This window comes from Bombina bombina, chromosome 2 (assembly GCF_027579735.1).
Source record: "Bombina bombina isolate aBomBom1 chromosome 2, aBomBom1.pri, whole genome shotgun sequence".
Lineage (NCBI taxonomy): Eukaryota > Metazoa > Chordata > Amphibia > Anura > Bombinatoridae > Bombina > Bombina bombina.
The window spans coordinates 361,098,377-361,125,550 of NC_069500.1; the positions used below are offsets into that span (position 1 = coordinate 361,098,377).

The following is a 27,174-nucleotide window of genomic DNA, read 5'->3' on the forward strand; positions in this document are numbered from 1 at the left end:
TGGAGGATCAATTTACCAAAGAGTTCCTTGATTCCTCAGACAAAGGTAGCCTTTTTGGGTTTCCAAATAGATTCAGTGTCCATGACTTTGTCTCTAACAGAAAAGAGACGTCTGAAATTGATTTCAGCTTGTCGAAACCTTCAGTCTCAATCGTTCCCTTCGGTAGCTTTGTGCATGGAAATTCTAGGTCTCATGACTGCTGCATCGGACACGATCCCTTTTGCTCGTTTTCACATGAGACCTCTTCAGCTTTGTATGCTGAACCAATGGTGCAGGGATTATACAAAGATATCACAATTAATATCCTTAAATCCCAATGTTCGATCTTCTCTGACTTGGTGGTTGGATCACCATAGTTTAATTCAAGGGACTTCTTTTGTTCGTCCAACCTGGACTGTGATCTCAACAGATGCAAGTCTTTCAGGTTGGGGAGCTGTATGGGGATCTCTGACAGCGCAGGGGGTTTGGGAATCTCAGGAGGCGAGATTACCAATCAACATTTTGGAACTCCGTGCGATTTTCAGAGCTCTTCAGTTCTGGCCTCTTCTGAAGAGAGAATCGTTTATTTGTTTTCAGACAGACAATGTCACAACCGTGGCGTATGTCAATCATCAAGGAGGGACTCATAGTCCTCAGGCTATGAAAGAAGTATCTCGGATACTTGTATGGGCGGAATCCAGCTCTTGTCTAATCTTTGCGGTTCACATCCCAGGTATAGACAATTGGGAAGCGGATTATCTCAGTCGCCAGACGCTACATCCGGGCGAATGGTCTCTTCACTCAGAGGTATTTCTTCAGATTGTTCAAATCTGGGGACTTCCAGAAATAGATCTGATGGCCTCTCATCTAAACAAGAAACTTCCCAGGTATCTGTCCAGATCCAGGGATCCTCAGGCGGAAGCAATGGACGCGTTGTCGCTTCCTTGGAATTATCAACCTGCTTATATCTTTCCACCTCTAGTTCTTCCAAAAGTGATTTCCAAAATCCTAATGGAGCGTTCATTTGTACTGCTGGTGGCTCCAGCATGGCCTCACAGGTTTTGGTATGCGGATCTCGTTCGGATGGCCAGTTGCCAACCTTGGACACTTCCGTTAAGGCCAGACCTTCTATCTCAAGGCCCATTTTTCCATCAGGATCTCAAATCATTATATTTGAAGGTATGGAGATTGAACGCTTGATTCTTAGTCATAGAGGTTTCTCTGACTCAGTGATTAATACTATGTTACAGGCTCGTAAATCTGTGTCTAGGAAGATTTATTACCGAGTCTGGAAGACTTACATTTCTTGGTGTTCTTCTCATAAATTCTCTTGGCATTCTTTTAGAATTCCTAGAATTTTACAGTTTCTTCAGGATGGTTTGGATAAGGGTTTGTCTCTGCTCTTTCTCTTCTTTTTCACAGAAAGATTGCCAAACTTCCTGATATTCATTGTTTTGTACAGGCTTTGGTTCGTATCAAGCCTGTCATTAAGTCAATCTCTCCTCCTTGGAGTCTTAATTTGGTTCTGAGGGCTTTACAGGCTCCTCCGTTTGAACCTATGCATTCTCTGGATATTAAATTACTTTCTTGGAAAGTTTTGTTCCTTTTGGCCATCTCTTCTGCTAGAAGAGTTTCTGAGTTATCTGCTCTTTCTTGTGAATCTCCTTTTCTGATTTTTCATCAGGATAAGGCGGTGTTGCGGACTTCATTTAAATTTTTAGCGAAAGTTGTGAATTCTAACAACATTAGTAGAGAAATTCTTGTCCCTTCATTGTGTCCTAATCCTAAGAATTCTCTGGAGAGATCTTTACATTCTTTGGATGTGGTTAGAGCTTTGAAATATTATGTTGAAGCTACTAAAGGTTTCAGAAAGACTTCTAGTCTATTTGTTATCTTTTCTGGTTCCAGGAAAATGTCAGAAGGCTTCTGCCATTTCTTTGGCATCTTGGTTAAAGTCTTTGATTCATCATGCTTATATAGAGTCGGGTAAGTCCCCGCCTCAAAGGATTACGGCTCATTCTACTAGGTCAGTTTCTACTTCCTGGGCTTTTAGGAATGAAGCTTCTGTTGATCAGATTTGCAAAGCAGCAACTTGGTCTTCTTTGCATACTTTTACTAAATTCTACCAATTTAATGTTTTCTCTTCTTCTGAAGCAGTTTTTGGTAGAAAAGTACTTCAGGCAGCTGTTTCAGTTTGATTCTTCTGCTTTTTATTTCAATTTTTTTGATTTGGGTTGTGGATCTTTTTCAGCGGAATTGGCTGTCTTTATTTTATCCCTCCCTCTCTAGTGACTCTTGCGTGGAAGTTCCACATCTTGGGTATCTGCTATCCCATACGTCACTAGCTCATGGACTCTTGCTAATTACATGAAAGAAAACATAATTTATGTAAGAACTTACCTGATAAATTCATTTCTTTCATATTAGCAAGAGTCCATGAGGCCCACCCTTTTTTTGTGGTGGTTATGATTTTTTTTGTATAAAGCACAATTATTCCAATTCCTTATTTTTTATGCTTTCGCTCCTTTCTTATCACCCCACTTCTTGGCTATTCGTTAAACTGAATTGTGGGTGTGGTGAGGGGTGTATTTATAGGCATTTTGAGGTTTGGGAAACTTTGCCCCTCCTGGTAGGAATGTATATCCCATACGTCACTAGCTCATGGACTCTTGCTAATATGAAAGAAATGAATTTATCAGGTAAGTTCTTACATAAATTATGTTTTTTGCCCATATGAGAGGTGAAGCCCTGCCTCTAGTGACTGCACATCAGCAGTTTTGGGTTCAATACCTGAGAAGGCTGTGTCAATTTTAATACAGTTAGATTATCCTTCTGATTATTTCCTAATGACATTTTCTATTTTCCTTACCATCTCTTTGAGATTTGACAGTACTTCTGTCCGTCTCTCTGGCATTTTGTCGTTAAAAACTAGTTTTTTTTTTATCAGTAGACATTGCTGATCAGTGTGGATAATCTTTCTGTTTACTGTGTTCCATACAAAATTTGGGCCCCTGTTTTTTTTGGTTTTTTTTAACTTCATATCCCAGGATGATAGGAGCCTCCTTGAGGATAATTTCTTTGAAGGCAGACTCCTTCTTTCATTTTGTTCTAGATCTTAAGAACACAGGAGTTTTTTGGGCTCAAACAGGCAATTCGCAAAGCTTGGTTGGTGGCAGGAAAGTCTCTCCTCGGGTGTATCACATTTTTTTTTTTATACACCCAGTTGCTACGTCCTGGCCTTTCAAACTTATGCTTGGAATCCTTGGAATGGTTTTGCAGGGTTGCAAAATGGTATTTTCTGCCACATTTTACAAAAAATTTTATATTTTTCTTGGAAGTGTTTTTTTTGGCAGGAAAGCCCTTTGGGGCGCAATGTTCGGCAAATGGGTTCTACCATAGTTGTCCCTCCCTTTCCTTAACATGGACTTTCTGCTTGGTTATTAAATCCCATGTTATGGATTCCTATGGACTATCATTGTATGAAATAAAACTAAATTTATGCTTACTTGAATTATTTTTTTTCCAGAATAATTATAGTCCATATTGCCAGGTTGTTCAATTTTTCCTACCTATCTGTTACTATTCTCTGCGTGGCTATATACTAAACTGAGGGGATGTTGAGAGGGATTAAAGCTCTTGTGCGGGTTTCTTCTATAAGATACGACGAGTCCACTGATTCATCCTTGTGGGATATTATCCTCCTGCTAACAGGAAGTGGCAAAGAACACCACAGCAGAGCTGTCTATATAGCTCCTCCCTTAACTCCACCCCCAGTCAGTCTCTTTGCCTACTCTAAGTAATAGGAAGGGTAAAGTGAAAGAGGTGATAAAATGTTAGTTTTTATTTTCTTCAAGCAAGGGTTTTTTATTTTAAATGGTACCGGTGTGTACTATTTACTCTCAGGCAGCAGATGGATGAAGACTTCTGCCTGGAGGCTGATGATCTTAGCATTTGTCACTAAGATCCAGAGCAGTTCCCACAGAATGGCTGAGGAGTACTTAAGAAACTTCAGTGTGAGGAACGTTTTTCTTTCATGTAATTAGCAAGAGTCCATGAGCTAGTGACGTATGGGATATACATTCCTACCAGGGGGGGCAAAGTTTCCCAAACCTCAAAATGCCTATAAATACACCCCTCACCACACCCACAATTCAGTTTTACAAACTTTGCCTCCTATGGAGGTGGTGAAGTAAGTTTGTGCTAGATTCTACGTTGATATGCGCTCCGCAGCAAGTTGGAGCCCGGTTTTCCTCTCAGCGTGCAGTGAATGTCAGAGGGATGTGAGGAGAGTATTGCCTATTTGAATGCAGTGATCTCCTTCTACGGGGTCTATTTCATAGGTTCTCTGTTATCGGTCGTAGAGATTCATCTCTTACCTCCCTTTTCAGATCGACGATATACTCTTATTTATATACCATTACCTCTGCTGATTCTCGTTTCAGTACTGGTTTGGCTTTCTACAAACATGTAGATGAGTGTCCTGGGGTAAGTAAATCTTATTTTCTATGACACTCTAAAGCTATGGTTGGGCACTTTGTTTATAAAGTTCTAAATATATGTATTCAAACATTTATTTGCCTTGTCTCAGAATGTTCAACATTCCTTATTTTCAGACAGTCAGTTTCATATTTGGGATAATGCATTTGAATCAATCATTTTTTCTTACCTTAAAAATTTGACTCTTTTTTTCCCTGTGGGCTGTTAGGCTCGCGGGGGCTGAAAATGCTTCATTTTATTGCGTCATTCTTGGCGCGGACTTTTTTGGCGCAAAAAATCTTTTCCGTTTCCGGCGTCATACGTGTCGCCGGAAGTTGCGTCATTTTTTGACGTTCTTTTGCGCCAAAAATGTCGGCGTTCCGGATGTGGCGTCATTTTTGGCGCCAAAAGCATTTAGGCGCCAAATAATGTGGGCGTCTTATTTGGCGCTAAAAAAATATGGGCGTCGCTTTTGTCTCCACATTATTTAAGTCTAATTTTTCATTGCTTCTGGTTGCTAGAAGCTTGTTCTTTGGCATTTTTTTCCCATTCCTGAAACTGTCATTTAAGGAATTTGATCAATTTTGCTTTATATGTTGTTTTTTCTCTTACATATTGCAAGATGTCTCACGTTGCATCTGAGTCAGAAGATACTTCAGGAAAATCGCTGTCTAGTGCTGGAACTACCAAAGCTAAGTGTATCTGCTGTAAACTTTTGGTAGCTATTCCTCCAGCTGTTGTTTGTATTAATTGTCATGACAAACTTGTTAATGCAGATAATATTTCCTTTAGTAATGTACCATTGCCTGTTGCAGTTCCTTCAACATCTAAGGTGCAGAATGTTCCTGATAACATAAAAGATTTTGTTTCTGAATCCATCAAGAAGGCTATGTCTGTTATTTCTCCTTCTAGTAAACATAAAAAATCTTTTAAAACTTCTCTCCCTACAGATGAATTTTTAAATGAACATCATCATTCTGATTCTGATGACTCTTCTGGTTCAGAGGATTCTGTCTCAGAGATTGATGCTGATAAATCTTCATATTTATTTAAAATGGAATTTATTCGTTCTTTACTTAAAGAAGTACTAATTGCTTTAGAAATAGAGGATTCTGGTCCTCTTGATACTAATTCTATACGTTTAGATAAGGTATTTAAATCTCCTGTGGTTATTCCAGAAGTTTTTCCTGTTCCTAATGCTATTTCTGCAGTAATTTCCAAAGAATGGGATAAATTGGGTAATTCATTTACTCCTTCTAAACGTTTTAAGCAATTATATCCTGTGCCGTCTGACAGATTAGAATTTTGGGACAAAATCCCTAGAGTTGATGGGGCTATTTCTACCCTTGCTAAACGTACTACTATTCCTACGTCAGATGGTACTTCGTTTAAGGATCCTTTAGATAGGAAAATTGAATCCTTTCTAAGAAAAGCTTATCTGTGTTCAGGTAATCTTCTTAGACCTGCTATATCATTGGCTGATGTTGCTGCAGCTTCAACTTTTTGGTTGGAAACTTTAGCGCAACAAGTAACAGATCATGATTCTCATAATATTATTATTCTTCAGCATGCTAATAATTTTATCTGTGATGCCATTTTTGATATTATCAGAGTTGATGTCAGGTTTATGTCTCTAGCTATTTTAGCTAGAAGAGCTTTATGGCTTAAGACTTGGAATGCTGATATGGCTTCTAAATCAACTCTACTTTCCATTTCTTTCCAGGGTAACAAATTATTTGGTTCTCAGTTGGATTCTATTATCTCAACTGTTACTGGTGGGAAAGGAACTTTTTTACCACAGGATAAAAAATCTAAGGGTAAAAACAGGGCTAATAATCGTTTTCGTTCCTTTCGTTTCAACAAAGAACAAAAGCCTGATCCTTCATCCTCAGGAGCAGTTTCAGTTTGGAAACCATCTCCAGTCTGGAATAAATCCAAGCCTGCTAGAAAGGCAAAGCCTGCTTCTAAGTCCACATGAAGGTGCGGCCCTCATTCCAGCTCAGCTGGTAGGGGGCAGGTTATGTTTTTTCAAAGAAATTTGGATCAATTCTGTTCACAATCTTTGGATTCAGAACATTGTTTCAGAAGGGTACAGAATTGGTTTCAAGATAAGACCTCCTGCAAAGAGATTTTTTCTTTCCCGTGTCCCAGTAAATCCAGTGAAAGCTCAAGCATTTCTGAATTGTGTTTCAGATCTAGAGTTGGCTGGAGTAATTATGCCAGTTCCAGTTCCGGAACAGGGGATGGGGTCAAATCTCTTCATTGTACCAAAGAAGGAGAATTCCTTCAGACCAGTTCTGGATCTAAAAATATTGAATCGTTATAGATTTACAGGATGCATATCTGCATATTCCGACTCATCCAGATCATTATCAGTTCCTGAGATTCTCTTTTCTGGACAAGCATTACCAGTTTGTGGCTCTGCCGTTTGGCCTAGCTACAGCTCCAAGAATTTTTACAAAGGTTCTCGGTGCCCTTCTGTCTGTAATCAGAGAACAGGGTATTGTGGTATTTCCTTATTTGGACGATATCTTGGTACTTGCTCAGTCTTTACATTTAGCAGAATCTCATACGAATCGACTTGTGTTGTTTCTTCAAGATCATGGTTGGAGGATCAATTTACCAAAAAGTTCATTGATTCCTCAGACAAGGGTAACCTTTCTGGGTTTCCAGATAGATTCAGTGTCCATGACTCTGTCTTTAACAGACAAGAGACGTCTAAAATTGATTTCAGCTTGTCGAAACCTTCAGTCACAATCATTCCCTTCGGTAGCCTTATGCATGGAAATTCTAGGTCTTATGACTGCTGCATCGGACGCGATCCCCTTTGCTCGTTTTCACATGCGACCTCTTCAGCTCTGTATGCTGAATCAATGGTGCAAGGATTACACAAAGATATCTCAATTAATATCTTTAAAACCGATTGTACGACACTCTCTAACGTGGTGGACAGATCACCATCGTTTAATTCAGGGGGCTTCTTTTGTGCTTCCGACCTGGACTGTAATTTCAACAGATGCAAGTCTCACAGGTTGGGGAGCTGTGTGGGGATCTCTGACGGCACAAGGAGTTTGGGAATCTCAGGAGGTGAGATTACCGATCAATATTTTGGAACTCCGTGCAATTTTCAGAGCTCTTCAGTTTTGGCCTCTTCTGAAGAGAGAATCGTTCATTTGTTTTCAGACAGACAATGTCACAACTGTGGCATACATCAATCATCAAGGAGGGACTCACAGTCCTCTGGCTATGAAAGAAGTATCTCGAATTTTGGTTTGGGCGGAATCCAGCTCCTGTCTAATCGCTGCGGTTCATATCCCAGGTATAGACAATTGGGAAGCGGATTATCTCAGTCGCCAAACGTTGCATCCGGGCAAATGGTCTCTTCACCCAGAGGTATTTCTTCAGATTGTTCAAATGTGGGAACTTCCAGAAATAGATCTGATGGCGTCTCATCTAAACAAGAAACTTCCCAGGTATCTGTCCAGATCCCGGGATCCTCAGGCGGAGGCAGTGGATGCATTATCACTTCCTTGGAAGTATCATCCTGCCTATATCTTTCCGCCTCTAGTTCTTCTTCCAAGAGTAATCTCCAAGATTCTGAAGGAATGCTCGTTTGTTCTGCTGGTAGCTCCGGCATGGCCTCACAGGTTTTGGTATGCAGATCTTGTCCGGATGGCCTCTTGCCAACCGTGGACTCTTCCGTTAAGACCAGACCTTCTGTCGCAAGGTCCTTTTTTCCATCAGGATCTGAAATCCTTAAATTTAAAGGCATGGAGATTGAACGCTTGATTCTTGGTCAAAGAGGTTTCTCTGACTCTGTGATTAATACTATGTTACAGGCGCGTAAATCTGTATCTAGAGAGATATATTATAGAGTCTGGAAGACTTATATTTCTTGGTGTCTTTCTCATCATTTTTCTTGGCATTCTTTTAGAATACCGAGAATTTTACAGTTTCTTCAGGATGGTTTAGATAAGGGTTTGTCCGCAAGTTCCTTGAAAGGTCAAATCTCTGCTCTTTCTGTTCTTTTTCACAGAAAGATTGCTATTCTTCCTGATATTCATTGTTTTGTACAAGCTTTGGTTCGTATAAAACCTGTCATTAAGTCAATTTCTCCTCCTTGGAGTTTGAATTTGGTTCTGGGGGCTCTTCAAGCTCCTCCGTTTGAACCTATGCATTCATTGGACATTAAATTACTTTCTTGGAAAGTTTTGTTCCTTTTGGCAATCTCTTCTGCCAGAAGAGTTTCTGAATTATCTGCTCTTTCTTGTGAGTCTCCTTTTCTGATTTTTCATCAGGATAAGGCGGTGTTGCGAACTTCTTTTGAATTTTTACCTAAAGTTGTGAATTCCAACAATATTAGTAGAGAAATTGTGGTTCCTTCATTATGTCCTAATCCTAAGAATTCTAAGGAGAAATCGTTGCATTCTTTGGATGTTGTTAGAGCTTTGAAATATTATGTTGAAGCTACTAAGTCTTTCCGAAAGACTTCTAGTTTATTTGTTATCTTTTCCGGTTCTAGAAAAGGCCAGAAAGCTTCTGCCATTTCTTTGGCATCTTGGTTGAAATCTTTAATTCATCTTGCCTATGTTGAGTCGGGTAAAACTCCGCCTCAGAGGATTACAGCTCATTCTACTAGGTCAGTTTCTACTTCCTGGGCGTTTAGGAATGAAGCTTCGATTGATCAGATTTGCAAAGCAGCAACTTGGTCCTCTTTGCATACTTTTACTAAATTCTACCATTTTGATGTATTTTCTTCTTCTGAAGCAGTTTTTGGTAGAAAAGTACTTCAGGCAGCGGTTTCAGTTTGAATCTTCTGCTTATGTTTTTCATTAAACTTTATTTTGGGTGTGGATTATTTTCAGCAGGAATTGGCTGTCTTTATTTTATCCCTCCCTCTCTAGTGACTCTTGTGTGGAAAGATCCACATCTTGGGTAATCATTATCCCATACGTCACTAGCTCATGGACTCTTGCTAATTACATGAAAGAAAACATAATTTATGTAAGAACTTACCTGATAAATTCATTTCTTTCATATTAGCAAGAGTCCATGAGGCCCGCCCTTTTTTTGTGGTGGTTATGATTTTTGTATAAAGCACAATTATTCCAATTCCTTATTTTATATGCTTTCGCACTTTTTTATCACCCCACTTCTTGGCTATTCGTTAAACTGAATTGTGGGTGTGGTGAGGGGTGTATTTATAGGCATTTTGAGGTTTGGGAAACTTTGCCCCTCCTGGTAGGAATGCATATCCCATACGTCACTAGCTCATGGACTCTTGCTAATATGAAAGAAATGAATTTATCAGGTAAGTTCTTACATAAATTATGTTTTCATGCTATAAGCAGTGAGGTATGTTCAGTCATTTTTTTCTGGAGAGACTGGTATTTCAGAATTGGCTGACAGTATCCCCATGAGGGTAAGGGTAAGCAGTAATCCTAAAAGAATAGAGGGGTATTACTAAGCTTGCATATAGGGGCTGAGAAAAAATGGTTGACACTGAGTTTGAATGTTTGTGGGCTAACGTTTTTTAACTGGGAGTGCTGATAACGTTTTTGGCAAAGAAAATATTTATTCATCAGAAAAGTTGATGATTTAATGTGAGGGTACACTTGGCCTTTTTTTGGGGGGTTTAAGAACCCACATGGCTAGTTTGAGACCGCTCTGATGCGGTTCATTTGGGCTGAGAGACATCGATTGAGATGGGCGGGGCCTATTTTCACGCCTCAGTTGTGCAGTTGTATTTGCAAGGCAAGCAGCAAGCTCCAACTCCAGTGGGCCCTTGTGAGAGTTTTGGGCCAAATCAAAGCTTTTAACCCTGTTTTCCGGATCCCTGAGGGCAGGTAGGCGCCACAGCAGGGCTGTGGCGAGGTGCAGGGGGTGTTTTTCCGGATTTAAAAGTTTATTAATCATCCGTTTTTTACTGTAAGGGTTAAGTGTTCCTTTCCTTGTGGGGCAAACTTAGCTGCATAATTTGAATCTTATATCAAAAAATTGAAACGATTTGATTATTTTAAAGCAGTTTTGCAAAACGTGTATGCTTTTTTTCTCTTAAAGGCGCAGTACTGTTTTTTAAGATTATTTTTTCACTAAATAAAGTGTTTTCAAGCCTGTTTGTGGTCATTACTAGCCTGTTTAACATGTCTGACATTGAGGAAAGCCAATGTTCAATTTGTTTGGAAGCCATTGTGGAACCCCCACTTAAAATGTGTCCCTCATGCACTGAAAGGGCAATAAATTGCAAAGAAAATATTTTAGCTGATAAAAGTATGTCGCAGGATGATTCTCAGTCAAAAGGGAATCAGGTTATGCCATCTAATTCTCCCCAAGTGTCACAACCATTAACGCCCGCACAAGCGACGCCAAGTACTTTTAGTGCGTCTAATTCTTTCACCCTGCAAGATATGGCCGCAGTTATGAATACTAACCTCACAGAGGTTTTATCTAAGCTGCCTGGGTTGCAGGGGAAGCGCAGTAGGTCTGGTGTGAGAGTAAATGCTGAGCCCTCTGACGTTTTATTAGCCATCTCCGATGTACCCTCACAATGTTCTGAGTTGGGGGTGAGGGATTTGCTGTCTGAGGGAGAGATTTCTGATTCAGGAAAGATGTTCCCTCAAACAGACTCAGATATGACGGCTTTTAAATTTAAGCTAGAACACCTCCGCTTGTTACTCAGGGAGGTTTTAGCGACTCTGGATGATTGTGACCCTATTGTAATTCCACCAGAGAAATTGTGTAAAATGAATAGATATCTAGAGGTTCCTACTTACACTAATGTTTTTCCGGTCCCTAAGAGTCTCCCCCTCCTACTTTTAAGAAAATGTTTCCCATATCAGACACCATTCAGGATTCGTGGCAGACGGTCCCTAAGGTTGAGGGAGCTATTTCTACCCTAGCTAAGCATACAACTGTACCTATTGAGGGCAGTTGTGCTTTCAAAGATCCTATGGATAAAAAATTAGAGGGTCTTCTAAAGAAAATATTTATTCATCAGGGTTTTCTTCTGCAACCTATAGCGTGCATTGTTCCTCCAGCTGCATTTTGGTTCAAGACTCTAGAGGAGGCTCTTCAGATTGAGACCCCATTAGATGATATTCTCTATAGAATTAGGGCTCTCAAGCTAGCTAATTCTTTCATTACAGATGCCGCTTTTCAACTGGCTAAATTAGCGGCAAAGAATTCAGGTTTTGCCATTTTAGCGCATAGAGCGTTATGGCTTAAGTCCTGGTCTGATGACGTGTCATCAAAATCTAAGCTTTTAGCCATCCCTTTCATGTCATGCAGACATGTTTCGCCACACACGAAACATGTCTGCAGTCAGTCACGCTGTAGCCTTCTCCCTGTTTTAAAGTTCCTGGTTTTAGCTTATTGACCGGTGTGTTTTTCCTTTTATGGATTCCTGTGGACTCAGAGGTTGGTGAAGGTTTGTGAAGCCGTTTTCCTGTTATCCTGGATCTATTTGTTTTTGCACACTAAGACCCTATTAGGGCCTGAACTGAAAGAGATAATTTCAGACATCACTGAAGGAAAAGGCCATGCCCTTCCTCAGGATAAGACAAATAAGATGAGGACCAAACAAAATAATTTTCGTTCCTTTCGAAACTTCAAAGGTGGTCCCTCTACCTCCTCCCCTGCTGCAAAGCAAGAGGGGAATTTCTCCAACATAGGTGTGTCCGGTCCACGGCGTCATCCTTACTTGTGGGATATTCTCCTCCCCAACAGGAAATGGCAAAGAGCCCAGCAAAGCTGGTCACATGATCCCTCCTAGGCTCCGCCTTCCCCAGTCATTCTCTTTGCCGTTGTACAGGCAACATCTCCACGGAGATGGCTTAGAGTTTTTTAGTGTTTAACTGTAGTTTTTATTATTCAATCAAGAGTTTGTTATTTTAAAATAGTGCTGGTATGTACTATTTACTCTGAAACAGAAAAGAGATGAAGATTTCTGTTTGTAAGAGGAAAATGATTTTAGCAACCGTTACTAAAATCGATGGCTGTTTCCACACAGGACTGTTGAGAGGAATTAACTTCAGTTGGGGGAACAGTGAGCAGATTTTTGCTGCTTGAGGTATGACACATTCTAACAAGACGATGTAATGCTGGAAGCTGTCATTTTCCCTATGGGATCCGGTAAGCCATTTTTATTACAGAAAGAAAAAAAGGGCTTCACAAGGGCTTTTAAGACTGTAGACATTTTCTGGGCTAAATCGATTTATATATAAGCATATTTTATACTCCATAGCCTTGAGGAATTATTTTATTCTTGGAAATTATGTAAAATAACCGGCAGGCACTGTATTGGACACCTTATTCTCTAGGGGCTTTCCCTAATCATAGGCAGAGTCTCATTTTCGCGCCTCTATTGCGCACTTGTTTTTGGGAAGCATGACATGCAGATGCATGTGTGAGGAGCTCTGATACATAGAAAAGACTTTCTGAAGGCGTCATTTGGTATCGTATTCCCCTTTGGGCTTGGTTGGGTCTCAGCAAAGCAGATACCAGGGACTGTAAAGGGGTTAAATATAAAAACGGCTCCGGTTCCGTTATTTTAAGGGTTAAAGCTTCCAAATTTGGTGAATTTTGAACAATTCCTTCATACTTTTTCGCAATTGCAGTAATAAAGTGTGTTCAGTTTAAAATTTAAAGTGACAGTAACGGTTTATTTTAAAACGTTTTTTGTACTTTGTTATCAAGTTTATGCCTGTTTAACATGTCTGAACTACCAGATAGACTGTGTTCTGAATGTGGGGAAGCCAAGGTTCCTTCTCATTTAAATAGATGTGATTTATGTGACACAAAATTTAGAGAAAATGATGCCCAAGATGATTCCTCAAGTGAGGGGAGTAAGCATGGTACTGCATCATCCCCTCCTTCGTCTACACCAGTCTTGCCCACACAGGAGGCCCCTAGTACATCTAGTGCGCCAATACTCCTTACTATGCAACAATTAACGGCTGTAATGGATAATTCTATCAAAAACATTTTAGCCAAAATGCCCACTTATCAGCGAAAGCGCGACTGCTCTGTTTTAGAAAATACTGAAGAGCATGAGGACGCTGATGATATTGGTTCTGAAGTGCCCCTACACCAGTCTGAGGGGGCCAGGGAGGTTTTGTCTGAGGGAGAAATTTCAGATTCAGGGAAAATTTCTCAACAAGCAGAACCTGATGTGATTACATTTAAATTTAAATTGGAACATCTCCGCGCTCTGCTTAAGGAGGTGTTATCTACTCTGGATGATTGTGAGAATTTGGTCATTCCAGAGAAATTATGTAAAATGGACAAGTTCTTAGAGGTCCCGGGGCCCCCCGAAGCTTTTCCTATACCCAAGCGGGTGGCGAACATTGTAAATAAAGAATGGGAAAGGCCCGGTATACCTTTCGTCCCTCCCCCCATATTTAAGAAATTGTTTCCTATGGTCGACCCCAGAAAGGACTTATGGCAGACAGTCCCCAAGGTCGAGGGGGCGGTTTCTACTCTAAACAAACGCACCACTATACCCATAGAAGATAGTTGTGCTTTCAAAGATCCTATGGATAAAAAATTAGAGGGTTTGCTTAAAAAGATGTTTGTTCAGCAAGGTTACCTTCTACAACCAATTTCATGCATTGTTCCTGTCACTACAGCAGCGTGTTTCTGGTTCGATGAACTAGAAAAGGCGCTCAATAATAATTCTTCTTATGAGGAGATTATGGACAGAATTCATGCTCTCAAATTGGCTAATTCTTTCACCCTAGACGCCACTTTGCAATTGGCTAGGTTAGCGGCGAAAAATTCTGGTTTTGCTATTGTGGCGCGCAGAGCGCTTTGGCTAAAATCTTGGTCAGCGGATGCGTCTTCCAAGAACAAATTGCTTAACATTCCTTTCAAGGGGAAAACGCTGTTTGGCCCTGACTTGAAAGAGATTATTTCTGATATCACTGGGGGCAAGGGCCACGCCCTTCCTCAGGATAGGTCTTTCAAGACCAAAAATAAACCTAATTTTCGTCCCTTTCGCAGAAACGGACCAGCCCCAAGTGCTACGTCCTCTAAGCAAGAGGGTAATACTTCTCAAGCCAAGCCAGCCTGGAGGCCAATGCAAGGCTGGAACAAAGGAAAGCAGGCCAAGAAACCTGCCACTGCTACCAAGACAGCATGAGATGTTGGCCCCCGATCCGGGACCGGATCTGGTGGGGGGCAGACTCTCTCTCTTCGCTCAGGCTTGGGCAAGAGATGTTCTGGATCCTTGGGCGCTAGAAATAGTCTCCCAAGGTTATCTTCTGGAATTCAAGGGGCTTCCCCCAAGGGGGAGGTTCCACAGGTCTCAATTGTCTTCAGACCACATAAAAAGACAGGCATTCTTACATTGTGTAGAAGACCTGTTAAAAATGGGAGTGATTCATCCTGTTCCATTAGGAGAACAAGGGATGGGGTTCTACTCCAATCTGTTCGTAGTTCCCAAAAAAGAGGGAACATTCAGACCAATCTTAGATCTCAAGATCCTAAACCAGTTTCTCAAGGTTCCATCGTTCAAAATGGAAACCATTCGAACAATTCTTCCTTCCATCCAGGAAGGTCAATTCATGACCACGGTGGATTTAAAGGATGCGTATCTACATATTCCTATCCACAAGGAACATCATCGGTTCCTAAGGTTCGCATTCCTGGACAAGCATTACCAGTTTGTGGCACTTCCGTTCGGATTAGCCACTGCTCCAAGAATTTTCACAAAGGTACTAGGGTCCCTTCTAGCGGTGCTAAGACCAAGGGGCATTGCAGTAGTACCTTACTTGGACGACATTCTGATTCAAGCGTCGTCCCTTCGACAAGCAAAGGCCCACACGGACATTGTCCTGGCCTTTCTCAGATCTCACGGGTGGAAAGTGAACGTAGAAAAAAGTTCTCTATCTCCGTCAACAAGGGTTCCCTTCTTGGGAACAATAATAGACTCTTTAGAAATGAGGATTTTTCTGACAGAGGCCAGAAAATCAAAACTTCTAAACTCTTGTCAAATACTTCATTCTGTTCCTCTTCCTTCCATAGCGCAGTGCATGGAAATAATAGGTTTGATGGTCGCGGCAATGGACATAGTTCCTTTTGCGCGAATTCATCTAAGACCATTACAACTGTGCATGCTCAGTCAGTGGAATGGGGACTATACAGACTTGTCTCCGACGATACAAGTAGATCAGAGGACCAGAGATTCACTCAGTTGGTGGCTGTCCCTGGACAACCTGTCACAGGGGATGAGCTTCCGCAGTCCAGAGTGGGTCATTGTCACGACCGACGCCAGTCTAGTGGGCTGGGGCGCGGTCTGGGGACCCCTGAAAGCGCAGGGTCTTTGGTCTCGGGAAGAATCTACTCTCCCGATAAATATTCTGGAACTGAGAGCGATTTTCAATGCTCTCAAGGCTTGGCCTCAGCTAGCAAAGACCAAGTTCATACGGTTTCAATCAGACAACATGACGACTGTTGCGTACATCAACCATCAGGGGGGAACAAGGAGTTCCCTGGCGATGGAAGAAGTGACCAAAATCATTCAATGGGCGGAGACTCACTCCTGCCACTTGTCTGCAATCCACATTCCAGGAGTGGAAAACTGGGAAGCGGATTTTCTGAGTCGTCAGACATTTCATCCGGGGGAGTGGGAACTCCATCCGGACATCTTTGCCCAAATCACTCAACTGTGGGGCATTCCAGACATGGATCTGATGGCCTCTCGTCAGAACTTCAAGGTTCCTTGCTACGGGTCCAGATCCAGGGATCCCAAGGCGACTCTAGTAGATGCACTAGTAGCACCTTGGACCTTCAAACTAGCTTATGCATTCCCGCCGTTTCCTCTCATCCCCAGGCTGGTAGCCAGGATCAATCAGGAGAGGGCGTCGGTGATCTTGATAGCTCCTGCGTGGCCACGCAGGACTTGGTATGCAGACCTGGTGAATATGTCATCGGCTCCACCATGGAAGCTACCTTTGAGACGAGACCTTCTTGTTCAAGGTCCGTTCGAACATCCGAATCTGGTCTCACTCCAACTGACTGCTTGGAAATTGAACGCTTGATCTTATCAAAGCGAGGGTTCTCAGATTCTGTCATTGATACTCTTGTTCAGGCCAGAAAGCCTGTAACTAGAAAAATCTACCACAAAATATGGAAAAAATATATCTATTGGTGTGAATCTAAAGGATTCCCTTGGGACAAGATAAAAATTCCTAAGATTCTATCCTTTCTTCAAGAGGGTTTGGAGAAAGGATTATCTGCAAGTTCTTTGAAAGGACAGATTTCTGCCTTGTCTGTGTTACTTCACAAAAAGCTGGCAGCTGTGCCAGATGTTCAGGCCTTTGTTCAGGCTCTGGTTAGAATCAAGCCTGTTTACAAACCTTTGACTCCTCCTTGGAGTTTCAATTTAGTTCTTTCAGTTCTTCAGGGGGTTCCGTTTGAACCCTTACATTCCGTTGATATTAAGTTATTATCTTGGAAAGTTTTGTTTTTGGTTGCAATTTCTTCTGCTAGAAGAGTTTCAGAATTATCTGCTCTGCAGTGTTCTCCTCCTTATCTGGTGTTCCATGCAGATAAGGTGGTTCTGCGTACTAAACCTGGTTTTCTTCCGAAAGTTGTTTCTAACAAAAACATTAACCAGGAGATAGTCGTGCCTTCTTTGTGTCCGAATCCAGTTTCAAAGAAGGAACGTTTGTTGCACAATTTGGATGTAGTTCGTGCTCTAAAATTCTATTTAGATGCTACAAAGGATTTTAGACAAACATCTTCCTTGTTTGTTGTTTATTCTGGTAAAAGGAGAGGTCAAAAAGCAACTTCTACCTCTCTCTCTTTTTGGATTAAAAGCATCATCAGATTGGCTTACGAGACTGCCGGACGGCAGCCTCCTGAAAGAATCACAGCTCATTCCACTAGGGCTGTGGCTTCCACATGGGCCTTCAAGAACGAGGCTTCTGTTGATCAGATATGTAAGGCAGCGACTTGGTCTTCACTGCACACTTTTACTAAATTTTACAAGTTTGATACTTTTGCTTCTTCTGAGGCTATTTTTGGGAGAAAGGTTTTGCAAGCCGTGGTGCCTTCCATCTAGGTGACCTGATTTGCTCCCTCCCTTCATCCGTGTCCTAAAGCTTTGGTATTGGTTCCCACAAGTAAGGATGACGCCGTGGACCGGACACACCTATGTTGGAGAAAACAGAATTTATGTTTACCTGATAAATTACTTTCTCCAACGGTGTGTCCGGTCCACGGCCCGCCCTGGTTTTTTAATCAGGTCTGATAATTTATTTTCTTTAACTACAGTCACCACGGTATCATATGGTTTCTCCTATGCAAATATTCCTCCTTTACGTCGGTCGAATGACTGGGGAAGGCGGAGCCTAGGAGGGATCATGTGACCAGCTTTGCTGGGCTCTTTGCCATTTCCTGTTGGGGAGGAGAATATCCCACAAGTAAGGATGACGCCGTGGACCGGACACACCGTTGGAGAAAGTAATTTATCAGGTAAACATAAATTCTGTTTTTGCTCAATCCAAGTCAGTCTGGAGACCTAACCAGACTTGGAACAAAGGTAAACAGGCCAAGAAGCCCGCTGCTGCCACCAAGACAGCATGAAGGGGCAGCCCCCGATCCGGGACCGGATCTAGTAGGGGGCAGACTTTCTGTCTTTGCTCAGGCTTGGGCAAGAGACGTTCAGGACTCCTGGGCTTTAGAAATCGTGACCCAGGGGTATCTTCTAGACTTCAAAGATTCAGACAAAAAGAGAGGCGTTCTTACGCTGTGTAGAAGACCTATATACCATGGGAGTCATCTGCCCAGTTCCAAAAACAGAACAGGGGCAGGGGTTTTACTCCAATCTATTTGTGGTTCCCAAAAAAGAGGTAACCTTCAGACCAATTTTAGATCTCAAGATTCTAAACAAATTCCTTTCAAGATGGAGACCATTCGGACTATTTTACCAATGATCCAGGAGGGTCAATATATGACCACCGTGGATTTAAAGGACGCCTATCTGCACATCCCTATCCACAAAGATCATCACCAGTTCCTCAGGTTCGCCTTTCTGGACAAGCAGTCCAGTTTGTGGCTCTTCCCTTCGGGTTGGCCACAGCTCCCAGAATTTTCATAAAGGTGATTGGGTCCCTTCTGGCGGTTCTAAGGCCGCAGGGCATAGCAGTGGCGCCTTATCTGGAGGATATCTTAATTCAGGCGTCAACTTACCAACTAGCCAAATCTCACACGGACATCGTGTTGACTTTTCTAAGATCTCATGGGTGGAAGGTGAACGTAAAAAAATTCACTTATCCCCCTCACAAGATTTCCATTCCTGGGAACTCTGATTCGGTAGACATGAAAATTTTTCTGGCGGAGGTCAGGAAATCAAAGATTTTAACCACCTGCCGAGCTCTTCATTCCATTCCTCGGCCGTCCGTGGCTCAGTGTATGGAGGTAATCGGACTAATGGTAGCGGCAATGGACATAGTCATAGTGATGACGGACGCCAGCCTATTGGGCTGGGGTGCAGTCTGGAATTCCCTGAAAGCACAGGGTTTGTGGACTCAGGAGGAAGCCCACCTTCCGATAAACATTCTGGAACTAAGAGCGATATTCAATGCGCTTCAGGCGTGGCCTCAGATGGCTTTGGCCAGATTCATAAGATTCCAGTCGGACAATATAACGACTGTAGCATATATCAATCATCAGGTGGGAACAAAGAGTTCTCTAGCGATGATAGAGGTTTCAAAAATAATTCGATGGCAGAGACTCACTCTTGCCATCTATCAGCAATCTATATCCCAGGAGTGGAGAACTGGGAAGCGGATTTTCTAAGTCGTCCGACTTTTCATCCGGGGGAGTGGGAACTCCATCCGGAGGTGTTTGCACAATTGATTTATCAATGGGGCACACCGGAATTGGATCTGATGGCATCTCGTCAGAATGCCAAACTTCCTTGTTACGGGTCCAGATCAAGGGATCCTCAAGCAGTACTGATAGATGCTCTAGCAGTACCTTGGTCGTTCAACCTGGCTTATGTGTTTCCACCATTTCCTCTCCTTCCTCGTCTGATTGCCAGAATCAAACAGGAGAGAGCTTTGGTGATTTTGATAGCACCTGCGTGGCCACGCAGGACTTGGTATGCAGACCTGGTGTACATGTCATCTCTACCACCTTGGACTCTGCCACTGAGATAGGACCTTATCATTCAAGGTCTGTTCCAGCATCCAAATCTAGTTTCTCTGCAGCTGACTGCCTGGAGATTGAACGCTTGATTTTATCCAAGCGGGGATTCTCTGAGTCGGTCATGGATACCTTGATTCAGGCTCGAAAGCCTGTCACTAGGAAAATTTATCATAAGATATGGCGTAAAAATCTTTATTGGTGCAAATCCAAAGGCTACTCATGTAGTAAGATCAGGATTCCTAGGATTTTGTCCTTTCTCCAAGAAGGATTGGAGAAAGGGCTATCAGCTAATTCCCTAAAGGGACAGATATCTGCTTTATCAATTTTACTGCACAAGCAGATGTTCCAGACGTTCTGTCAGGCTTTAGTTAGAATCAAGCCTGTGTTTAAACCTGTTGCTCCGCCATGGAGTTTGATTTTAGTTCTTAAAGTTCTTCAAGGGGTTCCGTTTGAACCTATGCATTCTGTTTTTAGTTGCTATCTCTTCGGCTCGAAAAGTTTCTGAATTATCTGCATTGCAATGCGTCTCGCCTTATCTTGTGTTCCATGCTGATAAGGTGGTTTTGCGTACCAAACCTGGATTCCTTCCTAAGGTTGTTACTAATAAGAATATTAATCAGGAAATTATTGTTCCTTCTCTGTGTCCTAATCCTTCCTCTAAGAAGGAGCGTCTGTTGCACAACTTGGACGTGGTTCGTGCTTTTGAAGTTTTACTTGCAAGCGACCAAAGATTTCCGTCAAACATCTTCTTTGTTTGTTGTCTATTCTGGAAAACGTAAAGGTCAAAAAGCTACGGCTACCTCTTTCTTTTTGGCTGAAAAGCATCATCCGTTTGGCATACGAGACTGCTGGACAGCAGCCTCCTGAAAGAATTACAGCTCACTCAACTAGAGCGGTGGCTTCCACATGGGCTTTTAAAAATAATGCTTCTGTTGAACAGATTTGTAAGGCTGCGAATTGGTCTTCGCTTCATACCTTTTCCAAATTTTACAAATTTGATACTTTTGCTTCTTCGGAGGCTATTTTTGGGAGAAAAGTTCTACAAGCAGTGGTGCCTTCTGTTTAGCCATCTGTCTTATCCCTCCCATTCATCCGTGTCCTGTAGCTTTGGTATTGTATCCCACAAGTAAAGAATGAATCCGTGGACTCGTCGTATCTTATAGAATTAAAGTAAATTTATGCTTACCTGATAAATTGATTTCTTCTATGATACGACGAGTCCACGGCCCGCCCTGTCAATTTAAGACAGATTATATTTTTTTTATTTGAAACTTCAGTCACCTCTGCACCTTTTAGTTTCTCCTTTTTTTTCCTGTACCTTCGGTCAAATGACTGGGGGGTGGAGTTAAGGGAGGAGCTATATAGACAGCTCTGCTGTGGTGCTCTTTGCCACTTCCTGTTAGCAGGAGGATAATATCCCACAAGTAAAGGATGAATCCGTGGACTCATCGTATCATAGAAGAAATTAATTTATCAGGTAAGCATAAATTTACTTTTTTGGTCTCCTTCTAGTGGCGGGAATTATATCCCACATGTAATGTATTCCTATGGACTATCATCATGCCTTATTTATCAGGTAATCATAAATTTTTAGAAAAAAACGTGAGATCTGTAGGGCAGAAAGGTTTATAGAATAACGCTGGGATTTGGGACAATTTTATACATGCCCATGTTTAGCCCATTTTATTATTAAAACAATTACGCTTTGAATTTTGTACTTAAAAGTATGGATGTCTGTGTATTTTGCACATTCAGTGTACTTAAAGGGATAGTAAAGTCCAAATTAAACTTTCATGATTCAGATAGGGCATGTAATTTTAAACAACTTTCTAATTTATTTTTATCATCAAATTTGCTTTGTTCTCTTGTTATTCTTAGTTAAAAGCTAAACCTAGGTAGGCTCATGTGCTAATTTCTAAAACCTTGAAGGCCGCCTCAACATCTAACCGTTTTTCACAGCTAGAGGGCATTAGTTCATGTGTTTCATATAGATAACACTGTGCTCATGCACGTGAAGTCTGTCAAAAGATCTGAGATATGGAGGCAGTCAGCAGAAGCTTATAGATACAAGGTGATTATAATTACAGAGGATTACAGAGGTAAAAAGTATATTTCTATAACAGTGTTGCTTATGCACAACTGGGGAATGGTACATAAAGGGATTATCTATCTTTTTAAACAATAACATTTTTGGTGTTTACTATCCCTTTAAATTAAGATCTATGCAGTGCATTTTTAATAGCATTTTTTCCTGTGTAATTCAAATACAAAGTGTTACGTTTCTGGTGAACAATTTTGTAACAAGTTGTTTGATGCACCTTAACAATAATATTTTTTCCTGCATATTTTGTATGTATTTTTTTCATTGTGCCTTTTGTAATGTATGCATATCCTTCCCATATATAAAAATGCAATATATCCCCCTTTAGAGAATTCAACCAGGGAAATAGAAGTACTGGTGAGCATTCTTAGAGTATATCGCTGCCAGCCCTGAGACCTTTAGATCATCGGCCCCAGGTGGGAGATGTTTCTGCCTACTCTAGGTTAGAAAATATGTGATTTTAATATGGTTTTAGTTTGTGTGTTTTTTCACATTGCCTTTCAAAATTGCTTAATTATCTAATGATTACACATTGTATTTGTTTACTAATTAATCTGTATGTGCAAGAAACCATTTTATTCTTTGTTGGTTATGACTTGGTTATGCATTTTTGTATATTAAACTTTTTTTTTCCATTTTAGGCTTTGGGACTAGTAAATCACCTAAAATCCTATAAAAGAATTGCACCTCCTTCTGATTTGGAGCACCAGTATATTCTGGAGAATGGTATTGCAATGTCACATGCTGCTCAGACCAGGCTTCCTTTTCATTTGCTTTTTTTCACAACTGCTAAGAGTTTTTGGCACATAATATGTAAGTGTTCATTACTAAAATAATTAGTGATTTCTTACATTTAGTCCTGTGTTTTTTTTGTTTTTTTATTTTAATATATTTTTGTAAACTTCTTTGCAGCTGCAGAACTTAGTGAAGAATCATTCCCAACTCTGTTGCTTATTTCAAAACTAATGAAGGTAAGTTGGAACTAGTAAACAATTTTGTTATTTTATGTATTCTCTACTGACCTTTTTACTGTATAAATTCTCTCAATGTTTAACAAGAACTTGCCATTTTAAATTTTGGAAAAATAAAAGATAACACACTCTATTGAAACTTTCATTTAAGATACATAATAGGTTTTTGTACTGTATAGTTTCTTCTGTAAAAAAAATCAAAAACATCTACAATTTTTGTTTTGGTTACAGTAAGCTTGTATTGCTGTCAGCTTTTATGTATATTGCTGATATGCTTGTATTTTATGCAATATAACAAAATTAGCAATGAGAACAAAAAGTACAAATTGAATATAGCTGTCTGACTGCATATAAAGTAGTACTTTACAGGCAAAACAGATCTTTTATGTCCACTTATGTAGCAGATATATTGACATCTTGAAAAAATATAATAATATTAGTAAAGGTAATTATTATATAAAACTTTTTTTTTAGAAAAACATTGACATGACTGGTATCCCAAGCATTATGTACCACAAAACAGGGCCTATGCTAGAGTCAGCTTTTTTTTTCTTTAAACATCTGTATTTCTCTTGTAAGGTGTATCCAGTCCACGGGTTCATCCATTACTTGTGGGATATTCTCCTTCCCAACAGGAAGCTGCAAGAGGACACCCACAGCAGAGCTGTCTATATAGCTCCTCCCTTAACTGCCACCCCCAGTCATTCTCTTGCAGCTCTCGACAAGATAGGAAGTATCAAGAGATATGTGGTGACTTAGTGTAGTTTTACCTTCAATCAAAAGTTTGTTATTTTTAAACGGTACCGGCGTTGTAATGTTTTACTCTCAGGCAGAAATTGGAAGAAGAGTTCTGCCTGGAGGTTGATGATCTTAGCGGTTTGTAACTAAGGTCCATTGCTGTTCTCACACATAACTGAAGAGTATGGGACAACTTCAGTTGTGGGAATGGTCTGCAGATTACCTGCTTTGAGGTATGTTCAGTATATTTATTTCTAGAGAGATGAATGAGTTCTAGAAAATGCTGACAGAGCCTTGTGTATTTGAGGTAAGCCTGATGCAGTGATTTAACAGCGACTGGGATCATGCTTACAAAACAGGGTAATACTCTTATTACTTAGTGACAGTTAAACGTTTACATGAATTCAAAAATAGGACGTTTTTTCTCTGAGGGAGATAACTCTTTATTTGGGGCCTAGTTTCCACATGGCTAATCAGATACCCCTAGGAGTATTTTCTTAAGGCCCCTCTGGCATCCAGTACATGGTGGGAGGGGCCTATTTTAGCGCTCTAAATGGGCAGTTTTAATTCAGACTGAGACATCCAGCTTCCCTAGAGGAGTCCTCTGGCACCTAAGGGGCCATTATAAGGGGTTTATTTCTGCACAAAATCGTACTTGAGGGCAGGTAGGAGCCTCAGCAGAGCTGTGGCAGGGTGCTTAACTGTCTTGTAACGTTTTTTAACGTTTTTAAATCCGGTTTGGGGGCCTAAGGGGTTAATCATCCATTTGCAAGTGGGTGCAATGTTGCTTTTAGTCCCTTACACACACTGTAAAAAAAGACTTTACTATATTTTTACACTGTTTTGCAGTTTAAGTGTTAGTTTTTTTCCTCTTAAAGGCACAGTAACGTTTTTGTTTAATTGCTGTTTCACCTTTATTGAAGTGTTTTCCAAGCTTGTTTGTCTCATTACTAGTCTGTTAAACATGTCTGACATAGAGGAAACTCCTTGTTCAATATGTTTAGAAGCCATGGTGGAACCCCCTCTTAGAATGTGTACCAAATGTACTGAAATTTCTATAAACTATTAAGACCATATTATGGCGCTTAAAGATTTATCTCCAGGGGATTCTCTGACTGAAAGGAGGGAGATTATGCCATCTAGCTCTCCCCATGTGTCAGAACCTATAACTCCCGCTCAAGTGACGCCAAGTACATCTAGCGCGTCTAATTCTTTTACCTTACAGGACATGGCGGCAGTTATGAATGCTACCCTCACAGATGTATTTTCCAAACTGCCAGGGTTACAAGGAAAGCGAGACAGCTCTGGGGCTAGAACTAATACAGAGCTTTCTGACGCTTTAATGCCTGTGTCCGATATACCCTCACAATACTCAGAAGCCGAGGCAGGTGAGCTTCTATCTGTGGCTGACATTTCAGACTCAGGGAAGGCGTTGCTTCAGTCTGATTCTGAAATGACAGCGTTTAAATTTAAGCTTGAACACCTCCGCTTATTGCTTAGGGAGGTTTTAGCGACTCTGGATGTTTGTGACCCCATTGTGGTTCCAGAGAAATTGTGTAAAATGGACAAATACTTTGCAGTGCCTGTTTACACTGATGTTTTTCCAGTCCCTAAGAGGTTTTCGGAAATTATTACTAAGGAATGGGATAGACCAGGTGTGCCGTTCTCTCCTCCTCCTGCTTTCAAAAAGATGTTTCCCATAGATGCCGCTGTACGGGACTCGTGGCAGACGGTCCCTAAGGTGGAGGGAGCAGTCTCTACCCTAGCTAAGTGTACAACTATCCCCGTCGAGGACCGTTGTGCTTTCCTAGATCCTATGGATAAAAAATTGGAGGGTCTCCTTAAGAAAATTTTTATTCATCAAGGTTTTATTCTCCAGCCTCTTGCATGTATGGCCCCAGTTACTGCTGCAGCGGCTTTTTGGTTCAAGTCTCTTGAGGAGGCTCTGCAGGTGGAGACTCCGCTAGTCGACATTCTAGACAGGATTAAAGCTCTTAAGTTAGCTAATTCCTTTATTTCTGACGCCGTTTTTTCAGTTAACCAATCTAACGGATAAGAATTCAGGTTTTGCCATTTTGGCGCGTAGGGCGCTATGGCTTAAGTCCTGGTCAGCAGATGTTACTTCAAAGTCTAAGCTTCTTAACATCCCCTTCAAGGGACAGACCCTATTCGGGCCGGTCTGAAGGAGATAATTTTTTATATTACTGGAGGAAAAGGTCATGCCCTTCCTCAGGATAGGTCCAATAAGAGGACCAAACAGAATAATTTTCGTTCCTTTCGAAACTTCAAGAGTGGCGCAGCCTCAGTTTCCTCTAATGCAAAACAAGAGGGAAATTTTGCCCAGTCCAAACCAGTCTGGAGACCTAACCAGGCTTGGAACAAGGGGAAGCAGGCCAAGAAACCTGCGGCTGCCTCTAAGACAGCATGAAGGAGTAGCCCCCGATCCGGGACCGGATCTAGTAGGGGGCAGACTTTCTCTCTTCGCCCAGGTTTGGGCAAGAGACGTCCAGGATCCCTGGGCGCTAGAGATTGTTTCCCAGGGATATCTTCTGGAATTCAAAGGTTCATCTCCAAAGGGGAGATTTCATCTCTCACAACTATCTGTAAACCAGATAAAAAGAGAGGCATTCTTACGTTGCGTTCAAGACCTACTGGTTATGGGAGTGATCCACCCAGTTCCAAGAGAGGAACAGGGGCTGGGTTTTTATTCAAACCTTTTTATAGTTCCCAAAAAAGAGGGAACTTTCAGACCTATCTTGGATCTCAAGATCCTAAACAAATTTCTCAGGGTCCCATTCTTCAAGATGGAGACAATCCGAACCATCCTCCCTATGATCCAGGAGGGTCAATATTTGACTACCGTGGACTTAAAGGATGCTTATCTCCACATTCCGATTCACAGAGATCATCATCAGTTCCTCAGGTTCGCCTTCCTAGACAGGCATTACCAGTTTGTGGCTCTTCCCTTCGGGTTAACCACGGCACCAAGAATCTTTACGAAGGTTCTAGGGTCCCTTCTGGCGGCTCTAAGGCCGCGGGGCATAGCGGTAGCCCCTTACCTAGACGACATTCTGATTCAGGCGTCGACTTTTCAAATCGCCAAGTCCCGTACGGACATTATTCTGGCCTTTCTGAGGTCTCACGGGTGGAAAGTGAACATAGAAAAGAGTTTTCTCTCTCCTCTCACAAGAGTTTCCTTCCTAGGAACTCTGATAGATTCAGTAGAAATAAAAAAAATTCCGACAGAAGTCAGGATATCAAAACTTCTAACTTCTTGCCGTGCTCTTCATTCCACTTCTCGGCCATCAGTGGCTCATTGTATGGAAATGATCGGCCTAATGGTAGCGGCAATGGACATAGTTCCGTTTGCCCGCCTACATCTCAGACCACTGCAAGTTTGCATGCTCAACCAGTGGAATTGGGACTACACAGATTTGTCTCCTCTGTTAAATCTGGATCAAGAGATCAGGGATTCTCTTCTCTGGTGGTTATCTCGGGTCCATCTGTCCAGGGGAATGAGTTTCCGCAGGCCAGAGTGGACTATAGTGATGACAGATGCCAGCCTTCTGGGCTGGGGTGCAGTCTGGAACTCCCTGAAGGCTCAGGGTTCGTGGACTCAGGAGGAAGCCCTCCTTCCGATAAACATTCTGGAACTAAGAGCGATATTCAATGCTCTTTAGGCTTGGCCTCAACTAGCTGCTGCCAAGTTCATCAGATTTCAGTCGGACAATATCACGACTGTAGCCTATATCAACC

General features: G+C 41.5%; 1 protein-coding gene across 1 annotated transcript in view; it reads left to right on the plus strand.

Moving 5' to 3' along the window:
- Positions 1–27,174, plus strand: part of KNTC1 (kinetochore associated 1) — a 1,377,837-nt gene that overhangs the window by 893,284 nt on the left and 457,379 nt on the right. The window contains exons 46-47 of the mRNA XM_053701768.1: positions 22,351–22,522; positions 22,622–22,680. Coding sequence (XP_053557743.1) covers positions 22,351–22,522; positions 22,622–22,680 — 231 coding nt within the window. The remainder of the gene's footprint in view (positions 1–22,350; positions 22,523–22,621; positions 22,681–27,174) is intronic.